Below are 24,506 nucleotides of genomic sequence, written 5' to 3' on the forward strand. Positions count from 1 at the left end.
TGCAGCAATGAATCATCTCAGCAGACCTCTACTAAAATCCTTGGCATCCAGGTTACTTACAGTACTAGGGAATAAACTGAAAGCTGTCCTTTGCACAATTTTACCAGCCTTTAACACAAAGACATGGAAAGCAGCTCACATAAAAAAATGTTTCACTCAAGAGTTATTTTAGCACATTTCTGGAGATTATGCTTGCTGCAATTTCGGATTCTTTTATTTTGATGGCTTGCTATACTTAGCTGTACCAAAAGAATTAGGATGCACACAGTAAAATGTGCTACATTTAATTTGTAGCAAATAATAAAACTGGAACCATAATCAGCATTTCCTTTTTCCAGCTAAAACATTACACTGAAGTTAATTTTACAGCTGTACAAATTGTTTTAAAGTAATCTGCTTGATTGGGCAAGTTAATGATATCTAATTTGACCGGGCCAAACTTTACATGCTATGCATTACTGTGAGCAATTGTGGTCAATACAACTGTTAGTGGAATGCAAATGCAGGGTTAGCATCTTCCATTCTCAGCTGGCTTTACAAAAAAACTGGTGTCTTTGCCTCTCAAAGATAAAGCAAAGATGACAGTGTAATAAGTGCTATGTGTGCAAGGCAATTCAGAAGGAATTTAGACCTTTCAATCGATTCTGCACTCAAGTTAACCCTCTTTATTATTGCCCAGCTTTTTGCTGCAAGCAATACTTGAAGTATGGGCTCAATTCAGTTAGAGCACGGAGTGATAGTACTCTGTAAGCTGCCCCACTTACTTTAGAGGGACTAAACATGGCAGATCGAAGTATGAACTAAGTGCTATCTGATACACACACGTAGCAGAATCTGGACATTTAGTGTTGTAAATCATATTCAAGAAACTAATGTGACATAGTCACCACATTAGCGCATTTCAGCACATTTACAGAAGTAATTAAATGACAAAGAAGTAGCTTCTATTAATACCTGGCTCTGTATTTACGCCCCCTGGTTTTACTCATTGGAAAAAATATGCTACTCTTGGACCTGAGAAACCCAGCACTAACTTGCAGAAGGCAAGAGTTTCTACTGTGCAGTCCTCACCAGGGATGGATACAGCAATGCAATTTATCAAGTGAATAATTTATGTCTGGAAAGAGAACAATGTAAGACATTATTCATAAAGGTGAGGATTGCTATGATAGGGGTCCTCACTCTCACTGCTAGGAAAGCTTACAAATTCTGAATTACATTTTGTGTCTGCATGAGAGCCTACACTTGTTACATTCTTTGGACTGAGGCAACAACTATATGACAGTAGCACAGTGCTATGGGATTGTAATGTTATTATACAGCTTTCACTAAAATTGCTGTGGGCAGCTTCTGTTTAATTGTTTCTTTAAATCTGTGTTAAAATGACAACAGTTGGCAGGTTAAAAGATGGTCAAATTCTACTATTTCTGTATCACAGCTCTTAGTGACTGAGCACAGAGACCTTTTACATTTTCAAATGTCTCAACAAACCAACAAACAAGCCACGCTCCCGAAGAAATCTCCATTTTAGTGTATGACCATCATGTCCCATCCAAAAACATGTTTAACATACACTGATATACACTGATACCTATTTCTGTAATAGCAATTTTTGTCCCACTAGTTCAGCAACAAGGTTAAATGATTAAAAAGCAAACAAACAAAAGCAGAAAAATTACAGGGCAATCAATAACTTATTCTGTTCAAACTAGGGCTGAGAGATTTCTAATCTTCAAGAAGTAAATGAGATGCTGGTTTGTACTTTAGTTCAGAGTGATCCCAGTAAAATCTGCTAATTAAATTTTAAAGGAGAGCCCACGATTTGTAAAATCATTGCAGTGAAAGATGAAAAAGAGAGATGCATAACATCACATTAATCATTCCTAGTACTTACTGTATGAGCATTTAGATGGAATCTGAGTCCTTAACAGCCAGCAACAACAAAGCTATCCTCCACTTTTTGACTGTTCCCTGCATTGTTTTGCTTTTTTTTCTCTCACAGGTCAATGGGAAGGATTTATCTAAAGCAACACATGAGCAGGCAGTGGAAGCATTCAAAACAGCCAAGGAGCCCATTGTGGTGCAGGTCCTGAGGAGAACTCCACGCACCAAGATCTTCACTGCTCCTGAGTCTCAGCTGGTGGATGTGGGCACTCAGACAGATATCACCTTTGAACACATCATGGCTCTAAGCAAGATGGGCTCATCTACCCCACCTGTCTCAGTGCTGGACCCTTACCTCCTACCCGAAGAGTAAGTAACTGCTTGTGAAGCACTTGAAAATCCTTGCATTCCTTAACATGGCATGTTAGAAGTAGTTTACAAACATACCTTTACTTGCTGGTGGTTGTGTGCTCCCAGATATAGCCAAGATTCATATAACATTGATTCATAATTCAAAACACTTTCACTTTCTCTACACATTACCAAGCTATTACTCACATGAGTAATGCCACTGAGTCACAACACAGCCTCATAAAGCTCCTTTTTTTGGCATTTGATGGATAAAGTTATTGCATCTTGTAATTCCTCTCATTGCCTCTTTGGGTTGCTTATGTTTTAACTTTATTTTTTATGGCTGCCATAAATTGTATAATGCTAAGAGTCGCTACATTCTGTTCCAGTGTATTAATTACTTTATTATAACCCTGCAGCAATGTTACTCAAATAAATTATTTTCTAGGACTAAAATTACTTACCAGTGCTGTCATGGATGTTTTAGAATCAAATTTTAATTATTGTTAATGGTAGCTTGATGTTTTGTATGTACAAATAAAAATGACAATTATCTCCTGGTGCACACACACCACGCCCTCACATGCTGTTCAAGAGGAAAAAAGCTCCCCAAGGAGTCCATGCAAATTGCCTGTCGTCTTGACACATACCTCCCCAATGGAAAAAGTAATTGAAATGTTCCGAATGTCTCAGTTGTTGTGTTGTCTCAGACTCTGATCTGATCAGTCCACAGCAATACCAGGTTCTGAGACAACCCTCTATGGGGTGAGAAGCAGTGCCAGCACGCTCATGTGTTGCCTGTGCAGTATGGCTCTGAGCAAGAACTCCATTGAGAGCCTGAGCGGTGAACACAGCACACAGAACCCAGCACGCCCCTCCGGACAGCGCTGTCAGCACTCCTAGCAAGTTTCACTACAGACAGGCACCAATCCTGTACTGCTCCAAAGTGACTTGTATGGCATGCTAACATCCACGTGTTCAGCCAGGAACTGGTCTTCTGTGTGCAGTCTGTTCCTCTTGTGGCTCTCAGTGCTGATTACGTGAAAGATTGTTTGGTCAAATATTACTGCATCGCTACCTGTTATCATCCATTGAAAGTTCAAGCACAGCTGCATGTTTTAGCATAAACGCTTGACAAAGCTAGACTTGAGCTTGTATGCAGTGAATGGGAAATAGGGATTAGAGCACTGTGGAGAGGTTGCATGTTCTTAGGGCACCTCCCAAATATATTTGCAAGAGGGGCGTTCAGTACCTCAGTCGACTACCTGCCACTTTCCAACTGCAAAACCAAATACAGTAAAAACACGGCAAAGATTAATTCCTGAAAATTCTGTTAAGTTGCAATGTGCCTACATAATGCCAGCTCAGTCCTGCCAAGGACTCATTGCCCTTCAAGCATTAGGCACAGGTTCCAACTACTGGCCTTACTCTGAGGTCTGGATGTTGTTCTTAACCATGTAGCCTGCCTCACTGCTATCCTGCATACAAGGGCAGTCAGACTGTTATTAAATTATGCTGTTATCCAGTGTGTGAAAGTAAAGAGTAATGTAAGTTTCTGAGGATGTGCTTTATGCTTCCTTAATATTTCCTGCAACTTTTCCAAATTCCATTCAAATGAATGTTAACCTGTGTTTAGTGAATTGGGTAATTTAACCAGTTAGCAGATGCTATTATTTAAATACTATCGCACATACATAGAAACATGTATCTAGTTAAGCGAATTAAAAGGAGAAATAAAATTGTAGCATATAAGAATGATGACACAAAAATCATACTGCTTAAACTTGCTGTGCAGACAGCAGAGTTGCTGGACAGTTCAAGATGTAAAAAACATCATGCCAACAGTGAAATGAGCGTTGCATATTTAAATGGCATTTAAATCACTATGCACAGCCTGTTGTATTCAAGTCAATCAACAAAATGCTGTTGATTTAAATCAAAATAGTTGGGTGGCAAATTATTTTTAAAATACTTAATATGATTTTCTGTCTTCAAGGCTAAGAAAAACTACCAAGGAAGTAGGCAACAATGATTTCATGTACATCTCTGCAAATAACATGAGCTCATGAATAAGTAATCTCTCACTCTGGCAAATATCTGCCCCATTAGCTGTGTCACACAGTACCTGTTATCCTACTTTGCCACCACTATCTTCATATTTTTCTCCAGGTCAGCCTTACATTTGAGGAAAAGTCACTAATAACGTTAAGACTCCTTTACCAATTTTTCATTCATCATCAGGTGTCAGATGTTTTAGATTCTTCTTACAATACATGTACTGTCTAATACATTTGCTGGTATAGTGTATATAATTCACTGTGTGTATCTTCATGGTTTGGATGTTAGTCTGTTGTGTTTCATGATGACTTGCTATAAGCTTGGAATGCATTGCTATGCTAACTATAGAACTGAATGCTATTGTAACACTTTTTTTTTTTTTCTCCAGTCATCCATCAGTGCATGAATACTATGACCCAAATGACTACATGGGAGGAATCCATCAAGAAATGGACCGAGATGAGTTAGAATTGGAGGTACTTAATGTTTAGTAACCAGTTCATTTACTCAAGCCTAACACATGGATGTCATGGTCTTTATATTCTGTATAAAATGAAAAGACCATTTCAAAGCAGTTATTTTTAATAATATTGCACCTTGGTTGCTTTGCAGCTTGCAAATCTTACTGACACCTTTAGCAATGTATTTGACAATGTGTCATGGAATGGTGAGCTAGATCTTCAGCTAATTAACATAAATAATGAATTCCTTAGTTCCATCAGGTACATTCTCTATAACTATGCTGATTTAGGCTTTCTAGAAATCTCAAAGATTTTTCAGGTTGGCTGAGTGGACCTATCCCACACGGTCACCATAAAAAAAACATGTGTTTCCCTTAAATATTCCCCAGGTGAGAAACAGATGTTCTCAATTGTATCACTTAGAAATATTTTAAGTTTACAAGAAAAGATGAGAACAGCTCTCACACTATACTAAGCTATTCCCTCCTTTTTCATTACTAGAGTTACATGAGGATACATACAAAATTATAGGTCAGTCATGAAGATATGCAAGTTCATCTGCCTGCCACATCTGTAAAATTCACTTGTGGTTTTTGTGTTTGCATTTCCCATCAAACGATTTTTTTCAGTTTTCTCATTCTTAGTTCTTATAACCCGTTCCCAAACACTCAGAGTACAGCATGTGAATTGTAGGCTCTACTTCTGCATCTACTTAAACAGTACTGGCCCACTGAAACGCTTTTCATAATTTATAATAAATAGCAGCAAATATCTCAGTACTTCTAAATACTTCCACCTATATTTGAACCCAAAAATACGTTCACGATTAACAGTTAGTGACTAGATTACACTCCTAGCTTGCTTGCACATCTGATTTCTTAGATCATGGTCCTGCTAAGAAAGCTCTCAGAGCACATGATGGCAAACTATCTATAGTCCTGTTTAAATCAACGACAGATTTATCAACAGCTTCAACGGGAGCAAAGTTCAGTCCTTCTATAAGCATGAAGTTCCCCTCTGTAAAAGCAATTGCAAAATCAAGGCCTCAATCCCCATAAAAAGTCTGCAAGCTGTCTTCAAATTTTGCAGATCTGGTAGTAATTCATCTGTGTATACAAACCCAAATAGAAGTCAGGATAAAATCGGTGACAGCAAAACAAACCTTGTTTATCAGACTTCAAGGCCTTTCTTTAAAAGAAATGCCTTTACCCCTCCTCCCCCCCCCCCCCCCCCCCCCTTAATTAAAAAGGAACACAAATCCAGTCTTAAGGGAAAATGTAGAACAAATTTAGTATTTTCTGCTAGTGTATTTTCAAAATCTATCTTTTAGGAAATCTAATACTGTAGATAAATCATATTGCTTCCATTAGAAGGTCCACCAGTTGAGCTGAAAACAGTTTAAACACATGTACTTCAGTAGCCAGACATTAATGTGGCTTAAACCACAACATTAATAATTTTGACATTGATATAGTACTTGATGGTAAAAGGTGATCAGCTCAGTAACACAAGGGGATGAACATTAGAAAAGTCTCTGTAGCCTAATAGTATTTCTTAAAAGCCACTAAAGATTCTTGTTCAAATTGTAGTGACTATGATCAATGATAAGGTCAAAGTGCTTACAGGGACTCAACTGGCTAGTTGCTTTTTTGTTTGCCTTTTGATAGATATGCTTTAAAGGACCACAAAAGCACTATTTCATTGACTGCAGCAAGAATGCCTAAAGTAAGAAAGCCATCAAGTCAGCCCTATGGGTTTCTGTGTCCATAAAACGTGTTTTGAATTTAAACCAGCAGCTCCTCATCCAAACTTTTATGGTCTATAGCTGAGTTATTAGTGATTTGTAGCAAGTAAACAAAACACAAAACAGTGAAATACTGAGTTCAAAACAAGCTTCTAAAGTAAATAACTCTTAGGAAGGAATTTACACTGGCAGTATTGCCAAGACACCAAAAATGCATTCCCAGTTCTCTCTCAGTATGTATCTAAAAATTTAGGATTCAGAGATAAGTGTCATCTATTTCCTACTATCAAAATAAGCAGATATTATTCCTTTTCACTCTAAGTTTACGTGCCACAAGGAAAGAAGGACTAAATCTTGAATTCTATTCTATTTCCAGATTCTATTGCAAATTAGAACTACATTCATTTTTCACAGAGGCCTATCCAGAAGTCACTTTGGGTTCATAAAGGAAGAATAATGCCACTGCAGGCTTCACCAGCAGCATTATGCATTAATGTTTATTCAAACAAGCATGCAGCCTAATTGAGGGCTTTCTCAGAAAGCACATTTTCTCAGATTACAAAGGACAACATTCTAAATCTGAAAGGACATTTGTTTTCTCACATCTGACTTGGTCCTTTACCCCCTCCTATTCCCAACTCTGTTCTCTTTCTGAGCAGAGAACTGAGTTCACCGGAGCTGACTGCAAAGCTTGCAGATGAAAAGCAACATGAAACACTTGCTAACTGCTAGAAAATCTCCTTTCTCATGCTCTCACTCCATCTTGAACATACATGGACTCTTCATTTAAAAAGCTGAAGTTGCTCATTTAGATGTCTCTTTGCCACTGACACCAAGCCTATTCTGAACAGCTGTGACCACTGTCCCCCTACTGCAGTCACAGCTCTGATGCCAGGAGGACAGAAATGGGCTCTCACACCTTAGCCATGTGGGCCCTGCTCATCAGGTATCTCAGGAAAACAAAACAAAACACCACCACTTTTTACAGAGAGAGAGAGAGAGACAAACGGCAGAGTACTTACTGTGCAAACTTCAGGCAATCCTTACTGAACGTTTGCAATATATTTTTTTTATCCATTACTGCCCACACCTTCCAATTTTCTACTGTTCATTTTTGTCTTGTTAGAGACTAGGATTTTTATAAATACACAAGCACGCTGTAATTTTAAATCACCAGTATAACAATCCAATAATCTGCTGCAAATGAAGGCTCTCTTGAGTTTACAGAGGTTAATTTACTATTACCACTTACTAATCTGTTATTATGGGCAGTTGCAGGTATAATGTCATAGTGCACATTTATTTCCTCCTGCCTTCCTCCAAATGCCATGTGGATTTCTGCAGCAAGTACTTTGAGCCCTCCTTGGTCCTGCATTTCATATGAAGCCAGTAATCTTTCAAACAAATCACCTGTGCAAGCTTGTTTTTCTCACACATCTCTCAAAATCCCACTTAAACCTGACATGAAGAAGCAAAAGATTGAAAGTATTTGTATAAATTTGTATAAACTTACATCATATCTGAAATTTTCACAATTGTCATTTTAACACATCCCTTGATACTGATACATTCTGTCCATACCACCATTGTCTGCTAACTAATTTGTGCACATCTAGACCAGGTGCCGGGACACTTCAGTGTCTCCGTTCCTCATTGTAGGCGGCTGATATATTTCATAATGTGTTCATTACAACACTATCTGAGCCCTGGCTGAGCACTACGTATTCTTTCATCTCCAGACTCTGTGGCATGCCTGCCCAAAGCAAATGAGCAGGTGCCTAGTAGGGCTTTGGAAGCAGACCAGGCACTGCTGTGCATGCAGCGGCTCCTCCTGCATCAGGAGCACAGAGCTCTGCAGGATCACATGCTTGGGCCCTTGGGCCGTCCAGCAGGACCACACATCAGAAAAAGGAGTAAGACATGGCAAGATCAATGTCATTATCTGGACTTAGACCTTCAAAGTTCTTTAGGCCCACATTAATTCCTAGAGCTTAATTAATTCCTAGTACAATTACACAAGCTATCGCAATATCTGTATTTGCAGGTGCCAGTTTTCTGTTCTGTTTTTCCCTTTCATGTATCTGTACATTATACAGATTCCACCCCGAACAAGGGAAATAACCTTTGCTTTGAAGACGCTGGAGTTGATTCTTCAACTCCAACTGGAATTGCATACTTTCATCTCTCAAATATTTCAAACCTTTATGATTATATTAAAACTTTGTTGTTGCAAAGACCCATAGACAGCAGCTGTTCCTACCACTAAGCACACAAAACTACCATATTTGGGTAGCATCAAACCAAGTTATTCTGTTCCTACCAAGGACTAGAGGGATTGTACCCCAGGGTAAGAATGTCAACAAATTACTCATAAAAATTCAGGTTTTAAACACCTGCTGTAAGAGTATTCTGGTTTTTTTAGCTTTTGGATGCTTTATTTGTGAGCCTGTTTATAAAGCATACGTGCCTGTTCTCTTTTTAAAATATATACTATTTAGTGTTCTAGATCATTTATTACCTTCCATTGTGTTGCAGATGTCAGAGAAGGTATATTTTAAATATAGACTCATACTTATTTTTTAATTATCAGAGTACTCTCCATACTTGTGTACTGTTGGAAAAACACTAATTGTTATTAAAAGATGCTGAAGGGAAGAAGGAAGAACAAAGCTACTACCTTGCTCCCCGCACTCCAAGAAGTGCTGGCAAGTGTTCATGGTTACATAGGATGTTTCAAATAGGACCAAAACCACCGTATACATATATTTATGTATAATTTAAACACAGTGTGTATGTTTTCACTACCAGCATGACAAACAGCAGTGAACTATAGCACTAGTTTCTTGCAGTTATTTCATTGCTGTATTTTCAAACAAGTAAACTGTATGAAAACTTTCCTCAAAACATGAAGTCTTTTTGCTAAAGCAGGCAGGAAAGATGCCTGAGTTATGTTCAGTTTAACACACTCTCACCTCATCTCTAGATCACAGCCTGCTTGCATCCGGAATAAATGAGTTAGCTGCAGTGGTACTTCCAAGGATTAATTACATCAACGAAGACCAGAATCAAGTCTACTTTGTCTCACTTTTTCTACTGAAAATTTTTTACCTACTCTCTAAAAATCCCCAAGAACTTTAGAAATCTTAAAAAAAAAAAAAAAAAAAGAAACTATTAAAGCATTGTGTTCATTCAGTGTGTAACAAAAGAGAGTGAAAAAGAGAAAAAGAGCAGCAGTTCACCATGGATACTATTGATTGAAACCATTTAAATACCATCTGAAATGTCACTGACATTTACAGCAATGCTTCTTGGAAAAAAAGGAATTACACATGTTGACAAGTAAATAACATGAGATTGCTGATCTTGGCAGCTGTCATCTTGACATGCCAATAAATTATTCATATCAGCTTGTTTTATTATCTTGCCCTTACAAATGGCACAGCGCAGGTCAAAACAGAAGAGATGTTCAGAAATAATGAATCCTGTTAGCAAGACTCTTCCACATGAACACAGTGCTGGATGCTTCCCGAGCACAGAAAGGTCTGCCGTTGGCAGGCATGGCCCTCAGTTCACACGGGGGCTGTTTCCCCTTCTTAGCACAGGTCCCTTTGCTCCGTCTTCCTGGCGCCACACTATCCTTTCACTGCAATGGTGCTGAAGCCCCATAGCCAGGTGTAAGCTGCAGAGAAGCAAGGTCCTTTCCAAACCATACAACAGAGAGAGCAAAAAAAGAAAAAGTAAAACAAAAAACAAAAAACCCACACACAAAAAAAAACACTTCTCTTGTTTCTCCCCCTCTAGCACAAACCATACTTCCTCCTTCTGGAGGAACTGATGCAGCAGTCACAATAAGATAGTTAAGCGTGTTAGGCACCATAGGATCCTTGGGCTCTTGGGACATCCTTTGGATGGGAGGAGAAAGAGATGTTTACACTGACTTACAAAGGAGCCAGGAGCAGCCCACAGCTTAGTGAGCATCTTGTAACACTTTTACACAAACCAAGAGCAAACATAGGAGAAAACAACCCAGATTAATTCCTTGTGGCTAGAATGTATTCTTAAGATGGTTTAAATGCCTCCAAGACCAACATGACCACCACAGAGCCCTGGAATGGTAAACCACAACCTACTCACATTGACACCTTTGCAAGATATTGAAGCACTCCGTGCATTTCTCTTACCAGTACCAAATGCTTTGCTAACCATATATTGATCTTCAGTCACATATATGAGAAACTTATTACATTATTTCATAAAAATTATCAAGTTAAGGTAATAGAATATTATATTTTTTCTCTGAAGAGACAGAAAAAAAAACCCCGCTTATAAGAAAATATGTATATCAGTTGTGGCAAATATTGAAATCATACTTTATAAGCATTTTAGCATTTGAAGTCTTAGACTACATGAAATATAGGTAATTTTTCTTCTATAAGATCAATAAAAGGTCTGTTTTCAAAATGACAGTGCATTGATTGAAGGGCCAACAATGCCTGAAGTATTGATTGTATGCATATAATCATGTTTTGCTCAGTAAGTTAAGCCAGTCTACACAGTAAAATGAGAAGGGATCCACTATATCACTTAAGCAAAATATTTTCATTGTATTTGAAAAATAGCTTCCATCAATCACAAGTATCTCATTGACAATGTCTTTTTTCTTTTCTTTATTAACCTCAGGAAGTGGATTTGCACAGAGTGAACAGCCAGGACAAGCTCGGTCTTACTGTGTGTTACAGGACGGATGATGAGGATGACATTGGTATTTATGTGAGCGAGGTAGGATTGAGCTGCCTCCTCTAAGATAAAATTTGTCTTTCAGACTGCAGTGCTAGACATTTAAGATGACTCCTTGCTTCTACTTGCACCATGTTCAGACAACAGCTAGAGAGTAATAATTGGAAGAAATCTAATTATTTTTCCTGTTCTTCAAACTGAGTGAAATCCCATTCCATTGAAGTCCAGCTCCCACTGACTTCAGTGAGCAATCTTTAGAAATACAGCAGGAAAAAACAAACATGCAGCCTTTAGAAGGCTCTTTATTCACTTGGAAAGCTATGTTAAATTGACAGTTTCTCCAGTATTGAACTAACTACCCCAGAACAAATGCTTGCCTTTATAATTTGAATGCATGTTTCTTGTTCTGAAGTCTAGAGAACTGTGATGTTACCCTATTTTGGTCTGTACAAATACAAAATGTGGGATGTACTTGAGACATTCATTAAAAATCTTTGGTTTTTCGCCTGTAAAAACATTTCACATTAAACATTGCTTTTCCACTGTATCACAGGAATACATGGATTTTGCACTGTCTGATTACCTCTTAGAATTTATAAGACATCTTTTCATATGGCTGTTTTAGTTACATTCACATTTAGTATTCGTTTTCCCTAACATGTTCTCAACATTCAATTCCAGATGACGTTTTCAGAAGATTTTTAATATATTCTATCTTCCATTTTTGTTCTCAATTGTTCCAGAAATAATATAAATGAAAGGAAAAAAAGAGATGTACATTTGCCAAGATTTGGGGCTCATTTTTCTGTCTTTGCTTCCTTTCATAAAATAAGTGGCATTTTATAGAATCTTTTTATCACACAGGTCAATTTCAAACTTCACAACAGCAGTTTGGAATGGAAAAATCAACTAAATTTAAACTATTCCTATAGGATGTGTCACTCAGGATATAATTCTTCCTGCTCTGTAGGCAAAATCTTTAGATTCTAATTCAGAGTACTTTGCTGTAAAGCAAAATGTTAAATTATGAGGTAACTAAATATTTTGCAAACATGATAAATCCACAGTTCCTGAAGACACATCTCAAGAATTAGTGCTTTGGTTTTGACTTTGGCATATTAACCTGCATTTCATTTTGTCTTCTATATGCAAGGAAAAGTCCTGTAGTCACTAACAAGATGTAACAACTATGTAACAGCAATAGCAGGCACAATGGCTTACCACATTAGTCATATTACTAATGCCAGGGTTATGCTGGGAAGAAAGATGCTGAGGCCTAGAATCTCCAAAATGCTTACAGTTCTCTTATTTTGTAGATTGATCCCAACAGTATTGCTGCAAAAGATGGTCGACTCCGAGAAGGGGATCGCATTATTCAAGTATGTGTGTAAATGGTTGAAAGCCTGGTAATGCACTATGACCTACTGCTGCAACCACTGTATTTCCATATCTTCATTTTAGTGTCATTTTTACAAATCACTCCTTTAAAATGGTATTTGGTATTAGAATGGTTTGGATTGGAACGAACCTTAAAGATCATCTAGTTCCAGGCCCCTACCATAGGCAGAGACAGCTTTCACTAGACCAGGTTGCTCATACAGTTCCTTTCAACATTCATATAGTCTCTTAACTTTCTGAAACTTGAATTTCCTCTGCTCCATATGAAATTTAGATATTCCTGGCCAGGTTAAGCTGTATACTATCCTGGTCTGCTGACTAAGGATTTTGCCAGTAGATTTTGTCTGTTTCCAGCACACACTCTGATACACCTTGAACTTTTTTTCTACCACAAAAAATAAATAAAAATTCTGACCCTATTTGCAAAATCTCAGTGGTCAGCCTCATTAACAGGGTGACTAACTGTGTTAGGGTGCAGGCTGAACACGTACTCTTGCATGCCAGAAGGAGCAGTCGTGCAATCTTACATCGTAGCGATTTTAATGGAAGTGGTCTATCTCCTACACAGAAACTAATGCACATAGACATCCACATCCCATGTAGTCTTTGGGGATGCTGTTCATAGCCTCACCTGTCCCATTTGAGGACGTTCCTTTCCACCCACAAGAGCTGACTCTGCTCCCTGTCTAGTTTCTGTTCTCATAACAAGCTCTGTGCATCACCTGCACAGGTTTGGAACAGCTTCATGTATCCATTACCTGACAGTTACCTAAATAACGTGGCTGTTGATTCAAGCTCTCTGACTTGTACTGCACTGGGTTCTACCCAGCCATGCAGCCCTCCAGAGCTGGCCATGGCAGCATTTAAGTATCCTTGTGAAAGGATGTCATTCTGTTGCTCTTTTCTTTACAGATCAACGGCATAGAGGTACAGAACCGAGAAGAAGCCGTAGCACTACTCAGCAGTGAAGAGAGCAAGAACATCTCCTTACTTGTTGCAAGACCAGAAATTCAGGTACCATAGTAATAAATAAGTAAACACTCTCGAGTCTTAATTAAAAGACTTGATGTTTTGTAGAAAATATTTTCCATCAAAGAATTTTAACTAAACTAAATCTATCAAATATATCTAAAACTATATTAAATAATTTGACTGGACATACACGTGACATAAAATAATAGAATACAGTAGTCATTATACTTGTAGATATGCATTATATTACAGTCCAACGTATAAGAGTTTCAGTGATTTATGTGTTCTGCAATATATGTTACAACTACCAGTGCAAGATAGTTCGGATGTTTTCAAACCATGGTTTGGAAGGCCATACTGAGTTCTAAATCCTACAGTCATTGATAAATCATTCATTAAAACATCTATTATTTATCCCTTTATAACACCATCTCTTAATGTAGTTAAATACTGTCAAGAAGCATCCTCAGCTTAATAATAGGTTATATCTGGTCCCTTCACAGAGTGGGAATTAGCACAACAAAGATGCTGAACAAACAGCACTGTCTTGCTCCATGTATTGGGAAAGCAACCCTTGCCAGTGCACCCAGAAACACGGGGTCATGCTCATGACTGTCTTGTTAGTCTAGATGTTTCTGAGCTCTCTCCCTTGGGGCTGACAGGTTGGGAGTAAAGAGTCACAGACCCAGAGCAAGCATTTTTGCTTCTGGCCCTTTCTGCTGCCACACAAGCTGTGTATTAAAGCTTTGCACCCTGGAGTATTTTATACATTGTAATCAACTGACATGCAAACCAGAACAGCCCCAATGCTAAGAAGCATTTCCATGGATGAAAGGACTGTATAGGTTTCATGCAAAGGGGGTTGACATTAAAACCATACTGTTGAAGTTTGAGGTGGGGGAAGGTGGAAGAGTCAATGCCCACACTCAGCAGGAGGTGTGTGCATCCTCACAGGACACAGCAGTACTGTCACAGGAAGGAATCTTTTAAAACTTCCCGATCACCTTCCACAAAGAAGGAACCTGATTTACATCAGTACTCATTCTTTTGACAATGTTTGGTTTGGGTTTTTTCCCCTTCTTTCTCACATAGCTGGATGAAGGATGGATGGACGATGACAGAAATGATTTTCTGGATGACTTGCACATGGACATGTTAGAGGAGCAGCACCACCAGGCAATGCAATTTACTGCCAGCATGCTTCAGCAGGTACTGCTGTTCTGTTGTGAAATGGTGTCAAAGCTTCACATTGCACTCAATATTCCAGTATTGAGCTTGACTGAATACATAAATGTCTCAAATGACCATCAAGACAAAAAGATTTACTGCAAAATCAAGATATTATATGGCTATCCACAAACAACTTCTTGGAGACTAAATTATTTTTAAATATATCCTTTTTCATTTTTCCCATTATGACATGATCTTCTTAGAAATGCACCATTCAGGATGTGATCAGTGACAAAAGTATAGAATAAGTGTAAGATGCAGAGAACTACTGCTCTCTGTATAAAATAGCCTATTTGACATACACACGTATATTGAAAACTGCCTGTCTGCCAAAGCCATAAAATACAAACAGGGAAGTCAAGCAAATGACTGAACTGAGGTCTGTATATTTGACAAGAAGGGCAGAGAAAATGTTTCTGCTTAGCAGAGAGACAGATTTAGACCTGGATTCCCTGTTGTCCTGCCACAATCAATGCAATCATACGAGTTCATGAATAGTTTCTCATGTTTTTGTATGGAGTTTTCTAAACTCCACATCTGCTGTGGCAGCCACATTTTTGGAGGAGCGATACTCTCAATGTGGCACCGTAGTAGAACTGGATAATTCTGTGCAGCCACACGCCAGAAGAAACACATTGAAATTCTGCATTCTAGTGTTGTTGCTGTCTAACTGAAATCAGACTAAGTTCTTCTGAAAAGGTCATCCAAATCAAGGTGTGTTTTCAGTCAGCATTTCTGTGCTTTCTTTCCGTACAAGTAAAAATCAAAATATACCAAATATAACAAGCGGCAATTAAGAAAACAATTATATAATAGGCATCCTGAGATATTTTATGTCTTTGCAATAACTTCTCTTTGTCTTCTGATTTTTACTGTTAGAAGAAGCACGAGGAAGATGGTGGTACCACTGACACGGCCACTATTTTATCTAACCAGCATGAGAAGGACAGTGGCGTAGGGCGCACAGATGACAGCACTCGGAATGATGAGAGCTCTGAGCAAGAAAACAATGCAGATGATCACACTACTTCCACTAACACTTTAGGAAGCCAAAAGAAGCTGACATACAGTCATGATACCCTTGGAAGTGGCGATATGCAGTTCAGCAATGAGTCATTTATCTCAGCCGACTGCACGGATGTCGACTTCCTTGGCATCCCTGTAGATGAATGTGAGCGATTCCGGGAACTGCTGGAACTCAAATGCCAGGTGAAGTCTGCCAACCCTTACAGCCTGTATTACCATACCAGCACTCTGGATATGAGCAAAAGTGACCAAGAAAGCGTTGACAAAGAGCTGGAGATGCTGAATGAGGAGCTGCGCAGTATTGAGCTAGAGTGCCTGAACATTGTGAGAGCTCATAAGATGCAGCAGCTGAAAGATCAGTACCGGGAGCCCTGGATGCTGCATAACAGTGGGTTCCGCAACTACAACACAAGTATCGATGTTCGCAGGCATGAGCTCTCAGACATTACAGAGCTCCCAGAGAAGTCTGACAAGGATAGCTCAAGTGCATACAACACAGGTGAAAGCTGCCGAAGCACTCCGCTCACACTCGAGATTTCTCCTGACAATTCCTTGCGCAGAACTGCAGAAGGCATCAACTGTCAAGGTAATGAGGGAGCAGTGGCATATAATGTCTCCCAAAAGAATTTGTTTGCCAGTTCAGAAAGTCATGAATCCAGCACTGGTAAATGCCATTCATCTGCTAAAGATCCTGAGACGAGCAAACAGATGGAATGCAAGGAGAGAAAAGCCAGTGATGGAAGCAAAAGCCCTACTCATGGTCAGAAACCTTCTGGCTCTTATGTCTCCCCATACCACCACTCTCCATATAAGCATGCTCATATTCCTGCTCATGCACAGCACTATCAGAGCTACATGCAGCTGATCCAACAAAAATCAGCAGTGGAGTATGCACAGAGCCAAATGAGCCTGGTGAGTATGTGCAAAGACTTCAGTGCAAGTCAGAGTGAGCCGAGGATGGAGTGGAAAGTGAAGGTCCGAAGCGATGGAACCCGCTACATCACCAAGAGGCCAGTCAGGGACAGATTGCTGAGAGAACGAGCCATAAAGATTAAGGAAGAGCGCAGTGGGATGACTACTGATGATGATGCCATAAGTGAAATGAAGATGGGCCGCTACTGGAGTAAGGAAGAGCGGAAGCAGCATTTAGTGAAAGCAAAGGAGCAGAGGAGGAGACGTGAGTTTATGATGCAGAGCAGGCTGGATTGCTTAAAGGAACAGCAAGGTGCAGAAGAAAAGAAAGAGGTGAATATCATTGAACTGAGCCACAAAAAAATGATGAAGAAAAGGAATAAAAAAATATTTGACAACTGGATGACAATCCAGGAACTGCTTACCCATGGAACAAAGTCACCAGATGGAACACGAGTGTACAATTCCTTCCTGTCAGTGACTACTGTATAATCACCATTGCTAAATTATGTACATAGAACGCTACCATTGGGGTAGGAATCAATGCCTCGTTCAATGTGGCAAGATTTTTGTATATAAGATACAGTCATCGAGTTTATAGTTCAAATACTGAACTCTACGACTGCGGGTGCCAGGATCTCCATTATAAAATGGAGAGACTGTTTGCCCACCCCAGCTCCTTCAGAGGCAATATTAGCAGTGCTTTTTGGATACTGATTGTACTTTTTTACTTGTTACCTTTTACATAAAGTGTTTAAATATCAGAAATGTATTAACCATATTTACACAGGTAATTTGCTTAAACTATATTCATATAAAAAGGTACCCGTGCTCTTCTTTGTCTAAAAAAAATGCAAAACCCCACAAGAGCAACTGCACATACGTATTTTTTTGTGAAACCATATTTTCTGATACTATTCTGCTGTTGTTCACTTCTACACTGAGTGCTGTTTATCTATATTTAGCTCAAGGTTTAAACTCAGAGTTACTGAATTCCTAATAGAGCCATTCTCTTGTAAGATTTAACATTTATCAAACGGCAGTTTTTAGTTACCATCAACATTTAAATATTGTTCTTTCTAAGGTTTATAAAGAAAGCATATAGGTTTCATCTGAAAAGCCTGAAGCAAAGAGAAGTGTACTGCAGCTTTAAAGATTTTAAAGCATGTTTGCAAACATTGCAACCTCTTGAAGAAAACGTGCATGTACAGCTGATTTGTTTATATAAGACAGTTTGTGGAATTTGAAAAGCCCATGGTAGTTACTGTTTGCTTTATAGATTTGAATGTATTGAATTATAAAAGCGGTTTCATTAAATCATCACTAGCTGCAAATGTTAACAAGTAAAATGAAGTAAAATAAATTATTGTTTTATATTTCAAACATTTTAATTTTATTTTTAACTCCCTTACTGTTGTGCCATGCTGAGCATCCTGTCCTAGAGCACAGCTCCCACGTGTGGGAGTCGAGCCGAATAGGAAGGACGGCATCCTGACCTTGAGGGAAGTCAGCACTGAGGTGACATGGAGGGAAGAGGCAAGAGAGAAGCAGGAATATGAAGAGTAAAACTGTTTACTTCACAAGGTGTTCAGGATTACCTGTAAGCATAAAGAAAAGATAGGATTTCTACTCTTCTGTTTTGTTTCACAGTATCTTAATGGTGACTAACCTACAAACTTTAGCAAAGCTTTTCATTAAAAACAGACAAATTTGTAAGTTAAAGGAGATTGAGAAAAGGACAAAGGACAAAAAGTGAATTTCAAAGAGATACTTCACTCCTTTTCTTGTTTTCTGTTTCTAAACAAGAATTCAGAAATAAACTTGATTTTTTTTCTGGAGAAATAGCAAACTAGACTCATTATTAATAGCTCCAAGATTCTTCATCCCCTCTGCCCTCAAACACTCTAATGAGGTAAAATTATCATCAAATTGTGACATCTCCTTTGGAAACACTTAATAGGTAATAGTTCCTTTAGGCGCCAGTTACATGAATGCTGAGCATACATGCACGTATATTTAACAGCAGAAACATATCTGAAAATTCAAATGTGATGTGTAGAAATGATACCAGAGCAACAACAGCACAAAATCTGCATTCTTTAAGATGCTGAAATAAAATTATAGACCAAAAATTACTCAGATACCTTTGAGATTTTCCTCACTAACCATTTGTCATTTTGGTCACTTGAAAATCAATTGTGTGCTTTAGTATTACAACTTATCAACTAATACAGTTCACAGAATCTGACTGTTCTCCTGAAAATCTGGGCAGAAATTAAACAAACTGCAGGTTTTACTTTTCCTTGCTCTATGGGCTACCTTGTCGCACTCCCATCTTCAGTGCCCTACCAAAGTACTTAACATGGTACTGGAAAGGGAGGCTTTGATTCTTTTTATTGTTTTCAAGAAAATACTTGAAATTATCAAAATATTAATGCAAGCCTGATCTTATTACAGCAAAAAGAATCATACATACTAGGAAGACTTTGATGTCTAAGTAAAAATATTTCATATGGCTTTTCTAGAAGAAAATGTCGTACAGTATTGTAGTGTATAAAAGACAACAATAGAAACTGCTGATGCTGTCACAGACCTGATACCTGTTCCCATCCCATGCTAACACACATCACCTCAGCAAACTAAACATTTGAAGAGGAATCCCTGAATATAGGTTGGTGCAGAATTTGGCCCGATTCTTCGCAATAAAAATGGGCTCTGTGTCAAACTCAGGTCAATTTCCCTAAATTGCAGAATGCTCTCAGATGCAAGATCCATAAAAATGTAAAATGCTTATTTGCAAATAGGCTTCAAATCAGCATGGAATCAACCAGTTTAGATGTGCACTGAAATGGGAAAGCCCTGAACCAAACCTAACAGCGTTTTTTTGTAAATTAAGAGAATTTGCACATTAAGGATGGCAAATAAAATGAGGTAAGACTAGATATTGCCTAGGGACTACTGGTTGGAGAACTAATTAGGATTATAAACAGAAAGTATGTAAATTAACCAAATATAATTATCTACTAGTGGCCTTTGGAAATAGGTTACAGGATACTTGTTAACAAAATTGCTCAAATGCCTGGAAGCCTTAAAAACAAGACATAAGCAATTTAAGCTCCCGTGTTTTATTTTCAGTTGTTCTTAAAACAGTTGCTGTATAAAGGATTTACTGGAACATAAACTAATTAGAGAGAAGTCAAAAAATCAAGATAGAAGCTGCCACAGCAGATGCTATACCCCCATATCCCAAGAAACAGAGAGGTACATTTAATAAAACCAAGAGACCTCTGGTTTTATCAAATGTAAATTCATTACTGAAAGAAAATAGCCAAGATTCTGCTTAGGTTTTCATCCCAGCAGCTTCATTTCTCCATCAGAGCAGCTTCTGTGAGCCTCCAGCTAGAGTTATCTCTAGTGATATCTCTCTTACCAAAGCAGGGTTTCTCAGCAATACAAGGTTTAAATGAAGATGTGATGTTCACTGTTCAATTGCAAACATGCAGAATTAATGCCACTTTTCTTTCAGTGTCTGACATGGCAAAAAGCTGTATGACATTCAGGGACTTCTATTGAGAAAGCTGCTTATTTCCCACACATATCATTGGAGACAGAAGTCTGACCACTGCAGACTTGATCATCAAGACAGTGGTCCACATGTTACATTAAAATATGATGAGGGTCACATATAAAGGTTAGATGGGCTGACTTCACAGACTCAAAGCCCACTCACATGATTTAAAAGACTCTACATAACCTCAAAGGATTAGAAGGTAGAACAAGCTCTGCTATAACAAAAGGAGGTCTCTGCCTCCAGATGGGCTGCAGAACACTCAGCATCCAGGTTCTGCCACCAGTCAGGACTCAGGACAAGCATAAGTGGTAGCCCTGGAGGCATGAAGTTTGATACAACTGTCCTCTGAATAGCTTGTAAACACACAGAGTTCCAGGCTGCAGGGGGATGGCTCTGTCCTTGCTGGCAATTAACCAACATACTTTTTCTAAACTACACTAGTTAAGGCTACAAAGAGAAAAGCCATCACATAATGCTTTTTAGAGGAGATTTAATAAAATCAATTAATAACGAAAACAACAACCTGGTAATAATGCTCCCGTAAGTGTTTTAATTTACAGAAAAACAATACCGATATTATAACAGTGTAGCTCCACTGGAATCAAAGCCCATGTAGAAACCTGGCCCCATATTCTTACTTCTTCCACGTGTACAAAATCAGAATCATTTTTAGAACATATCTAAATTTCTCTAATCCCTCTCCCAACACCTGCAGTTACACATGAAAGGCCAAACTGAAGCAAGCCCAGTTAGCCCATACTCATTTCTCCTGGCAGATGATGTTGCCCTTGGTTCATACACTTCTCACATCCTACTTCCGTCTCTCCCCTTTCTGTAGAAATGAGTCAGCTAAGTTGAAAGGAGACCAGAAAGAATAATCACTGCAGATTCTTAGTTGGGTCTCAGCCCAGTTTAGATTTCACTTCCATACACACATAATTACATATGGAAAGCTCACACACAAAAAATCCAAATTTGGTTCTGCTTGTATGTTTTGAATTTGTATTTAGTTCTTAAGGATGAAAAATGTCATACAATAAGCATGTAGTTCATGTTAAATTAAGAAGCTGCTTTTTTGGAACTAGGAAAATCCTCAAAGAAAGATTTTTCATTTCCACAGTTTAAAAGACCAAATAGAATCATAGAATAGCACAGGTTGGAAAAGACCTTAAAGAACATCAAGTTCAATATGGCTTGCTCTGAAACCCAGGTAGGAGATTCTGTTGTAAGATGCAGCCCTGAACGACAACACGTGCCCAGAAACAAAGGTTCAAAATCCAAATGCTGACAAATTCTAATCAGCAGAACTGCAAAGGGCGATGATAGTTTGGGTGGCTGGGTTGCGGACGACTCATTTTGGCCAGGAGAGCACTTGGTCTGTCCATTCAGATAAGTTTGCCAGGGAGGAGCTTTAAAAGTAATTTCTTTGACAGTCCGCCCTTTTTATGTTCGACAACTGCAGGACCATGCAACAGGGAGTCCCATTAACTGGGAATAAGAACTTCTCTGTAAAAGTGAACTTTCAGTGACCTTCTTTCAAAGAAAATACTTTATCATATTGGAGTGCAGGCCTCCCAGGTGTCACAGCAAGGCTCACACCAAGCGGATTCCATTGTCCCCATTAGGAGAGCTAGCCTTGATTTTCAGTAATCCATCCTTCAGCTTAGCTGGTCTTTGTTAGCTTAGAATGCTATAAACAAAGACTCCCCAAAAGGCAAATCCAACAATAATTGTTTAATGAAAGTAAATCAAAAGGCTTCAGAGTTTTGTCAAACTTGTGCTCAGCTCTGGTTAAATACAAGTATCCAGCATTTACTAGCCCTCAGGGCTCAAGTTAGCAGCCAAAATAAATGTAGTAAGGTCACATCCAAATACTTTGTACAAGAATCGGGACTCAGTTTTGCCACGAACTTCAGCAAGCATGGATGCCAAATGCAGCAAAAGGCAAAGCCAATTTTTCAGAGAAAGCTTCTCCACTCTAACGCATTTGAAATCTCACTCAAAGGAACTCCGCAGGCTTTTCTCTCCACAAGAGGAGCTCAAGACAGAGGCAAGCACTACATGCTTCTTCAGTAAAAATTTTATCAGCCTTTTTCAGTATTTCCATTCCAAAGTTCTCCAAATTTAGTTCCAGTAAGGAAAGATTGATCCCTTCTACCACACACCTTTCTCCTGTACCAGTGTTTAGCAGTGCAACTGAAAGTTTGGCTTTATTCTTTCCAGAAATCTTTGTAGGCATCTGTGCCTCTGTATTACAGAATGGCTGATGGAGGAGCAAACCTTTGGAGAACATCTAACACAGCCCCCCACTCAAACACATTATTAAGGACTGCTAAACACAACATAAACAAGAAAACAACATGATACAGAATACAGATTTAAGGCAAAGCCTATAGGCACTGTGAAGCAGACACTTAAACAGCATCAATGTTTTCAATACAGCACACATTTCACAGCCTAGACCTGCAAAACTTTTCATTAAGCACCCTATCTTTCCAATATGAACTCTGGCAGTACCTCAGGTTTTGTGAGAGGCAGTGTGTGACCCACAGGGTGTACAAGGCACAGTCTGTATGGACAGGATCCTTGGCACAAAGGCTCAGCCCCTTCCTCACACGTGACCATGAGTACAGCTAGATCATGAGGTTAAGGTGGCATGTGCACAACTGTGACACAGCTGTAGAGGTGAGCAGGCATGTAAAGCAGTTATGCAAGGCTCACACTTGACAAGCAGGACCTGGCAGATGCTTTAGTATTTCTTCCCTTTAAATATCTGCACTGTAAGCAGAACACAAACCACACACCTAGAGGACAGAGAGGGCTACATGCCTTTAGGCATACTCACAACAGTATTGTTTATTTGAATTATTCAGGCTAGGGAAAAAGTCACATAATTAAGAAAAAGTAATAACTGCCACATAACACATCTGTGCATGTTTGTGAGCCACATATGCCAACTCTTCTCCTTCCTGAGTCCCAGAGCAGTCTCTAAGTCCTTTTCCTAAGCATAAACGGTACCAGTCTCCGTGGAAGCTCTGCTTCACTTAATGAGAGGAGCAGACCTTATTGAAGAAAAGTAGCCTCATTCATCAGCATGAATAACTTACACATCAAATGTTCACAGACAAAAACAAAGCTAGAAAACTCTTTCACCATGTCTTACAGTAACGTAGCATCTGCCGTTTTCAAAACTGAGTCAGAATGAATGTGGCAATTTCAGTTGCCTGCATGTGGCTGATGATGAGTGCAGAGAAATATTTCAAAATTAAGCGGATGAACATCCATGTGGCTAAAATAGTACAAATAGGACCAGGCACAGCTGGTACTTTGTCTCCTAACATGGAGATTAGTGCCATCAGCAGGGGCACACAAGTCTGACATGCAGCCATTCTGCTAAATAACAAGTGCCTGCCAAGGGCTTGTATACTCCCAGCATAGCTTTAAACCTCAATTCATCACCAGCATCTGAGACAAGTTTCCCTAAAAAAAGGAGTTCAGATTTTTGTCCTCCCTGCTACAGGAAGAGCAGATTTATTTCAGAATCAGATTCCCTGTTCTGCCAACTCACAAACGGAAGCAGTGGACACCAGCAAAAAATCTCTTAATGTTTTATTTCTTTCCATTAAATATTTCACTAGCACTTCAAACTTTCTTAAATCCTCTCTCACTTTCCTGGTTGATCAGTTCTGGTAACAACAATCATTTCTTAAGAACAGTCAGGAATGTGAGTTACCTTTAAATGGTCAGTGATCAAGCATAGCATTTATCTGAAAGTAATAAAAGAAAATTTTAAGATATTTGGACCAAATTAAGAATCTTCACTCCAACAACACTCACAAATGCAGACAGCACTTTTATATGTAAGTTGACACTGTTTGAAGATCAATACACTAGATAGACCATGGGTACCTAACTGTGGCAAGCAAACATTTTCCTGTTCCCAAAGGTGTCCCATCCTCCTCTTCTAAGGGAGTGGAACTGCTCCAGAGCAATTTATGCCCAGTGTTAGGGTTATATACCACGTGGTAGGGTTAAAAGGAATTAAAAATGAGCACCTACAGTGAGAAGAATAGAGCACTGCTTTCTGAGAACAGTCAAGCCTATCACTAGCAGGAGAAACAGTGCTCAAGCAAATGGCATCTACAAAAAGGAGTGACTATAA

The 24,506-nt window shown here is 38.8% G+C and overlaps 1 protein-coding gene across 2 annotated transcripts in view; it reads left to right on the top strand.

The window, feature by feature from the left end:
• Window positions 1-18,156, top strand: part of PDZRN3 (PDZ domain containing ring finger 3) — a 119,609-nt gene extending 101,453 nt beyond the window's left edge. For both annotated transcript variants that reach the window (XM_015875342.3, XM_032447263.2), the window contains 7 exons: window positions 2,003-2,253; window positions 4,682-4,769; window positions 11,179-11,277; window positions 12,552-12,614; window positions 13,546-13,647; window positions 14,698-14,814; window positions 15,715-18,156. In XM_015875342.3, the coding sequence (XP_015730828.2) occupies window positions 2,003-2,253; window positions 4,682-4,769; window positions 11,179-11,277; window positions 12,552-12,614; window positions 13,546-13,647; window positions 14,698-14,814; window positions 15,715-17,265 (2,271 nt within the window). In that variant the 3' untranslated portion in view covers window positions 17,266-18,156. The remainder of the gene's footprint in view (window positions 1-2,002; window positions 2,254-4,681; window positions 4,770-11,178; window positions 11,278-12,551; window positions 12,615-13,545; window positions 13,648-14,697; window positions 14,815-15,714) is intronic.
• The last annotated feature ends 6,350 nt before the right edge of the window (window positions 18,157-24,506 follow it).

The sequence above is a fragment of the Coturnix japonica genome, chromosome 15 (assembly GCF_054131305.1).
Source record: "Coturnix japonica strain WE chromosome 15, WE-NBRP24, whole genome shotgun sequence".
In the NCBI taxonomy this organism is placed as follows: domain Eukaryota; kingdom Metazoa; phylum Chordata; class Aves; order Galliformes; family Phasianidae; genus Coturnix; species Coturnix japonica.